Source organism: Saccoglossus kowalevskii, chromosome 3, assembly GCF_978046115.1.
Source record: "Saccoglossus kowalevskii chromosome 3, keSacKowa6.1, whole genome shotgun sequence".
Classification (NCBI taxonomy): domain Eukaryota; kingdom Metazoa; phylum Hemichordata; class Enteropneusta; family Harrimaniidae; genus Saccoglossus; species Saccoglossus kowalevskii.
In genome coordinates this window covers 25766678-25774378 of record NC_140643.1, presented here as the reverse complement: position 1 = coordinate 25774378, position 7701 = coordinate 25766678, and the positions used below count along the sequence as shown (strand labels likewise).

The window sequence follows — 7701 nt, the reverse complement described above, 5'->3', positions numbered from 1 at the left end:
CTACTCTGATATCTCAAGTTGTGTAATGAACAAAGGCTTTTCAACTGGGTATTTTAACATGAATCGAGGTGTAAGACAAGGTGACCCTTTATCTCCTGCTTTGTTTATTTTAAGTTTGGAACCTTTACTAAATGCTATATCTGAAAATAATAAAATAAATGGTATTCAGATTGGTCCAAATCAAGTGAAATACACTGCTTATGCAGATGATCTCACCACTTTTGTTAGAGACTTGGCTTCTGCTACGGAACTATTTAGCAAATTGGACTGTTTTAGTACTGTATCTGGGCTGAGGGTAAATGCAGATAAAACGGAAGCAATGTGGATAGGTAGCTGGAGACACCGAAAAGACGAACCTTTAAAATTAAAATGGTGTTCAGATTGTGTTAAAATTGTCGGTATATATTTTTCATATAACGATGATCTTGCGACTTCAATGAATTGTGAAAAATATCTTGTGTCAGTTGGAAAGCTTTTAAAATTTTGTTATTAGATCCTTAGCTATTTCCAAATTACTGTATACGTTTAACCTTATTTCCGTTCCTAAATCAGTATTAGTTAAACTGAACTCGATGTTTTATAATTTCCTCTGGAACGGTCCTGATAAGATCGCCAGAAACACTGTGATTGGTAATATGTTAAATGGGGGTTTGGCTATGCCGGATTTATTGAGCATGTGTGTTGGAGCAAAAGCAAATTGGGTTAAAAAGTTTTTTGATAAAAATTACCATCCATGGAAACAAGTTTTTGATTGGTATCTTAATTCGGTAGGTGGAGCAAATTTGTTGTTCCAGTGTAATTGTAATAGGGAAATGTTACCGATAAACTTGCCACCCTTTTATGAGTCTGTTCTTCATGCATGGTCGTCAGTAAATTTACATAAACCCCCGGAAAATCTTCAAGAAATCGCAAGTGAGATTATTTGGAACAATCAAAATATTATTATTCAAGGAAAATCTATCTTTTATAGGGAATTGTATAACATAGGTATAGTTTATATTACGGATTTATATGATAAGAATGGTAAAATTCTGTCTTGGGATCTATTGGTTAATCGTTTGGTAGGCACGACAATTTTTTTAAAATGGTTTGGTCTTGTGGATGCAATTCCGAAAACTTGGCATATTAAACGTTCTTATGTTGTTAGACCCACTCTCCCGGTAAGTGTTCCTAGTGATGGTAAAATTATAGTTATTAGCAAAATGTCTACGAGAATATTTTCCCAAATACTAGTTAAAAGGAAATTTCCCCCCCCCCCCGAAAAGCGAAATATACTACCAAAATTTGTTTCCTACTATAACTTTAGACTGGAAAAAATTGTATGCACTTCCGTACAAGGTTACAATAGAATCCAAGTCACGTGCATTTTATTGTAAAATTTTGAGAAATATTCTATATATTAATTTTATTTTATTTAAAATGTCCCCAGCTTATGCATCATCTCCCCTGTGTACTTTTTGTAAAAAAACAGATGAAACTTTACTACATTTATTTGTAGACTGCCAATATTCAAAGGAGCTTTGGGGTAAAGTATTTCATAACTGGGGCAAATTTTTAAATCTAAACAGTCTTCCAGATAAACATCAATTACTACTTGGGGATGGAAATTTTAGTACTATTACAAATCAGGTTATATTACTTGCTAAACGGGCTATATACACTGCTAGGTGTCAAGATACCTTACCCAGTTTCATAGTATTAAAACATTTAGTGTTGAATATTTATAAAATTGAAAAATATATTGCAACTCGTAAAAATATTATGGAGCATCATGTTAATAAATGGAGTGATTTTCCAGTCGAATAGGTCAAATTTTATGTATTTTACCTTACTCTGATAATTTTTTGTATTTGTGATTGTGTTGTACTTTTAGTTCTGTTTCCTTTTCATGTATTGTTAATTGTATAATAATAAAAAAAAAAAAAAAATAAAAAAAAAAAAACTTTTTGGTGATGTGGTTAGTTTTTCTCTCAGATGTTCGTATTTTGATAAATCAAGGTAATATGTTCTGTTCTATTTAAAGTGTGTGATCACAGTGCTAAAGTTAGTGTACGCTCAGCTTGATGGCTAATTGTCCAAGGTGTGAACGGTTTATTTACCCGCAAACAGCCCTGGGACAATAGACTGCGAAGCGTTTCCAGACCGGGTCTGTGCCGGGTCTGTGCCGCCATATATCACTCAGAGGCATACTGAAATAATGCGTTTGCGGAGCCGAAGGTCTAGGCTAGACAAGTTATTATATCTGGCAAAATGAATTATGTAGACAATTTGTTTAAAATGATTTAAAAATACATTCACGATTATGGACAAAATAGATGTTTAGTATATAATTCTTGGTTCATGTTTATTCTAAATAAGAAATCAAGATTTATTATCACAAAACTAGTAGTCAGAACAAAAAATTATATTTGAAAGTTTCCTCTGAAATGAATACCATACATACCTATTATTAGGTTCCCAGTACTAAATGTGAAACCCAGATCTTTTTGGAAGTACTTCGGCAAGAATATTACGAAGCCAACTGGTTGGTTGAGAGCAAAGGCAAGCACAGTCAATATAAAAATTGGATTTTTCAACATTTTCCATGCTGTGACCATTATTTCTAAAACATAAAGTAAAAATTATTGAAATCATAATAGGACAATTTACTAATATATACATATATATATACACAGACGTTGTTTCCAAGGGCCCAGTTATGAAATCCCCGAGACTCCCCAGTGGATACTGTCCAATATTTTCGACAGTATTATCTAACATCGTCTAGTACCAATGAGAGAATTTTATCAATGTGGGGATGGTTTTTCCAACAATGGAATCATGCATTAACTGTGGAAAAACTTTGCCCATGGGTGCCATGAGTGTCGCTTGAAACGTGGTACATACTGTATACTCCATTGTGTCAAGGAATTGTTTGCGGCTTTATAAAATGATCTTGTCCATAGGGATGACTATCAATGTGGAACAACTCGACTATAGAACACATCCGGCTAATTCAGGCACCCATAATCCTTGTAACGCGATGCGTGTTCATGAAGCAATTTACATATTTTGTACAGAAGAGCGACATCTAATCGCTATATCTGCAAATATGCCATGTTTGAGGGCGCGGTTTCATAATAAAGTAAACTAAATAGTGATGATTGTGAATGTTAATTTTTCATATTTTATATTTGACTTCTCATATCTTCTTTGGTACTGGTTGGAATTGGAAAGTTAATATGACCGCGCTCTGGAACGGGTAGATTTTCTGCTCTCAATGTATTACGCATCAGTTGCGCATCTAGAAAATTGTTACCTTTCCCGTGGAGTAAAACGTTCATTCCGCTATATGAAGCAACGTCAGAGCTCTTGGTATATCTGCTTTCCGACTCGGGGATCTCCTTCCGCCCTCCTGGCATTTCTCTTGGGAAGAGACATAACAGAATGGACAGAAACAGCAGTGCGACAGCTCCGCCAATTCCACCTAGCCACCATGCTCCAACCCAACGTGGATCTTTATCAGTTAGACCAATTGTATTCATATCCACACGGTAAAAATCTACGTATATGCTGAGGCAAGCAGAGCTGATGACACCAAATCCAAGAGGTAGGCCTACGCCCCATGCCGCTTCTAGTATGCCTGTGTGAAGTCAAATATGAAGTACTTCTTATTTACTTGTTAATTAATTTGAATTACTGAATTATATTAATTCATTATTATTTTTACTTAAAGATACTTAGTGCGTGAATACTTTCAAATATGGATTTAAACATTGAATGCAATAAATATGCTAAAATAAAGGTAATATTCCCGCCATGTTTTTTTTCCATTTAATGCGCATGCGTGATTAGAAAATATTACTTTACTTACATTTGTCTCAAATAAGCCCCCGTACGTAGACGACAATGAAATGATTTGTAGAAGACAGCAATTTGACACCAAATAGGTAAATGTCAACATAAAATAACGTTCTTTTCGCATCGTGTAAATACAAAAAATAGCAACAATTTAAATAGATCAATAACAGTTATTGTATTGATGAGTAATTAAAAAAGAACAAGCTAAATTATACTTTTATCATAAAAGAAAACATGTTCTAAATACGAGCATGTAGTTTCTTTCATAATGTTTGGAATAGATACAGTTACATAAGTGACACTGCACCTTGATAGACAATTTAATTACGAGGTGAAAGATAACCTACCTATATAAAATGGCGATTTCTTGCCTGAAAAGTCGTCAACAAAAGAATAACCCAGGGTACTGTAAAACGTCCCTCCAATTCCAGAAATCATACGTCCGACGAATTAAGATTAAATGCCATATGAGCATCTTGTGACTGTTCAATTTCATCTTCTTTTAACTCGTGACCTTCACTCGCAGCAGTTGAACACAAGCCAGACTCACTCGCAACACCAGTGTTGTTGTCGGCTTGGTCATATGCGTACGGTTCGGACAAGAACTGAGGTAGTACACACAACATGATACCAAGGCATGAGAGTAATATCCCCACTGCCACCCATCGAGGTCTGTGGTGGTTTGGCCCGCCCAAGAAATGGGTAACAAATGGAATGCAAACCAAAGAACTAACTTGACTTGCAGTTACCATAGTTCCTATTTGCTGAGAGGTGAAACTGTAAATAAATATGAGATTCGTTGCAGATCTCAGTCATGGATTGTAAAATCCAATTGCCATACATTATGCCATTTTTCTTTAAGTATCTGGTAGGTCAGTGTAGTAAAGCAGATTATGTGATAACAGTATATAACTAGACAGTAATTGTAAAATCATAGTAGCTGCGGACAAAGTAAAACGTGAATAACCCCGAACAAACAGCAGGATAAATATGTGAAATCGAAGTAAACTAGTCAAATACTAGTATGTAAAAGCAACGTTCGAGTAGAATTGAAATATTTATGTATTTCACTTTCTATTTGCACAACAACTATGAGTTTTGAATCAATATTAATAGACCTTCTAGACGCAATCAGACGCCGAGACAATTGTGTTAAATAATATTATTATATTCCGTCATCCCATCTTTTGTTTCCCTCATTTCCACACCAATTTACATGTTTTTTTCACATCTTGTCGCGGTGAAACAAACACCATACACATAATTCTGATCAATAAGATGTTGACAATTGACTTAATGTCTTTACCTATACCGTCGTTCAAGCGTTGGGAGGACAGACGCCATATAAGCAAACATAGAGGATTCAACAACGATCAATGTAAAGAGTAGAGCTACATATGATCTAATGTTGTGAAACCATCCAAAGCTCTTCTTCGATACGTCTCCTGTACTAACATCACAATTATCATGGTGTCTTCTATTATCTGAAAATAAAGTATAGTATACTGCCCGTTGATATTGTTAGTTTGTTGTCTCTGTCGTGTGATTCATTGGACTCGTTCTAGAATGTGACCTACTCTAGACAAGCCGGTAGGCTGGTTAGCAATCTGCTCTGCTCAAACAACAAGCAAGATATGTTTTGGCTGTTGCCATGGACATGAACAAAAAGCTAACGTTTATAACTAAAACCGGCCCCGTTTACGAAGTTCGTAAAAACATTCAGTCTTTAGAAGTCACTTTTCTTGTTATATTTATTATTTCCGACCGTATTGACGATTTGCCTTTCAAGTTTAAAGTAACAAAATCAGCCAAGACAAACAAATCACACCGAAGTTGAAAAGCCGATGCTGGTGAAAAGTTACCCCAACTTTGAGGTCAAATTTCTCGGTTATGAAAATAGACACTAAAAAACAATATTAACTTTTTCCCCACACTCAATCTGAGTGGCATGAGCTATGTCCGTGCGTTTCAATACTAGAATTGTAGGGTTGAGAGACATTTGGCGCGAAGGTATTCGTTTTTTGGCTGTTGCTATGGCAACAGTGGACCAACATTTTTTCTCAGATTAGGGTGAAGGTGTGACCTACTTGCCAAGTTTGAGCGAAATCGGCCAAGCCAAAAAAATCACAGAAGAATGAATACGTGAAAACACTGGAAATCACACACACAAAAGTGATTTTAAGGGCAATCCTAGCGGAGCGGATCGCCAAACACACAAAAAAAGTGATTTTAAGGGCAATTCTAGCGGAGCGGATCCGCTCAATGGCACAAATCATAGAGAATTTTCTTTATTATATACGTAGATACGTTATCTCCCTTTTTTGTAGAAATCCTATTTTGGACTTTTGGACTTCTTGAAGACTGCTATATTAATTGATTTGAAAGCTTGTGTGTATCTTTGTCAGATTTGGTAATTTCGTTCAATTCTTTATATTAGGCGAATATTGTTGACATTTTTGGTGGAAAATGCTATTTTTGATTTTTTTCTTGAAAACTACTAGCCCGATTGCTTTGATACTTAGTATGTAGGGTTCATGGGTTGACCGCCATGATATTTGAAACACGGTAATTGTAATTGACATGGCAACAACAAGTACCGTGGTTGTGATTTGGAAAGACATTTTGGGAACACAAATAATCATCGCAAGTAGTTAATATCGCATCGTACAGAGCAATATCGACTTTGTTTTTTTAAGGAAGACGGTTTACAATGACAGCGGAGCCATTTCGACCAATTAGGTCGCTTGTTGTCATAAACCAAAGTACTAGATTTGTAGTTCCATTGCTCATTTAATAAAGCAATGGGAATTACTTAGTGCATGTGTTCGTGCTACCATGCTTATACCTTATCCCCTCAACTTGATATGTGGGATATATGAGGAGAAAAGTAAAACAGAATCGAAAACTTACCCTCGCAGTGGGCTGTATCCATGATGAAGTAATACGTGTGTACTCTGTAAGACTTGGGAGGTTGCTCGCAATGATTTACACGATGGGAAAAGAACGTAATTTTTTATCGACATTTATTGGTATTTATTACGTGTTCATGTCAACTGACTGCCACTTAGACGTCACCACTCCATGCATGTAAGTTACATATAAACAAATCATATTTAAACATTAACTTCGCTGAAGGCGTTGTGATTTGCTGCATCTTTTGAAATTTGATGAATAGATTATAAATATTTACACCTTCATAAAAACACTAAATATTTTTAACAATCCATAAACTCCACTGGTTATAAACCGATTTTTATATGTTTGATTAAGGGGGCGTACTTTTACTTTGCGATCAACAGCTTCATAAGAGTCAGGTAATAAAATATGCACTATACGATGGGGCTTCAATTCGATGCAACTTTACCACTTGCTGTTATGGATGCAGGATGTCGGTCAGCCACAATAACCGCATGGGGATGGTCGGTGTGAGGTGGAAATACTGTAGTGACCTTCAATACAAATATAAACCCTCCAATCAAATGTTACATTGAATTTGCATATCAATACTGAGTGTATGTGTACATAATATGGGTAAAACTAGACGAGGTACAAAGAAGCATGCGGGTTGTTTTACATTCAATCTGTTGAGTGGGCAAGTGTTATCGATCCACTATGGTGTGAAGCACTGTTTGTATTCCCGCTCAATGAGTTTACAAGGCAAAATGGCGTTTGCTATCCAATTCAAAGATACGCCAAGTAAATCTTTACTATCCCATGACTTCAGGCGGCTTTCTGCGTAAAATAGTACGTTCCACTATAAGTGGTTATCAACATTAGTATTGTTTGTACTTTCGAATGATATTTATAACTTTTTTTCGAATTATTAAATCAAATGTTGCATAGATATTTAGATTTATTGTT

The 7701-nt window shown here is 35.5% G+C and overlaps 1 protein-coding gene across 1 annotated transcript; it reads right to left on the bottom strand.

Annotated features, from left to right (window-relative positions):
• LOC102808990 (solute carrier organic anion transporter family member 3A1-like) lies at nucleotides 1-6772 on the bottom strand. Its single transcript, XM_085497400.1, has 6 exons — nucleotides 6751-6772; nucleotides 5147-5324; nucleotides 4391-4617; nucleotides 3299-3622; nucleotides 2444-2602; nucleotides 1-140 (listed from the first exon to the last, which is right to left on the bottom strand). Exons 1-6 carry the CDS (start codon nucleotides 6770-6772, stop codon nucleotides 1-3), a joined length of 1050 nt encoding a protein of 349 aa, XP_085353526.1.
• Nucleotides 6773-7701: the final 929 nt, after the last annotated feature.

Bases quoted from the DNA above. Each gene is read 5' to 3' on its own strand.
- LOC102808990 (XM_085497400.1), bottom strand. From the start codon at position 6,772: ATGGATACAGCCCACTGCGAGG. The intron at 5,325-6,750 runs GTAAGTTTTCGA...CTTTATTTTCAG, and splicing joins GGATACAGCCCACTGCGAGG to ATAATAGAAGACACCATGAT. The intron at 3,623-4,390 runs GTGAGTCTGGCT...GACTTCACACAG, and splicing joins CAACAACACTGGTGTTGCGA to GCATACTAGAAGCGGCATGG.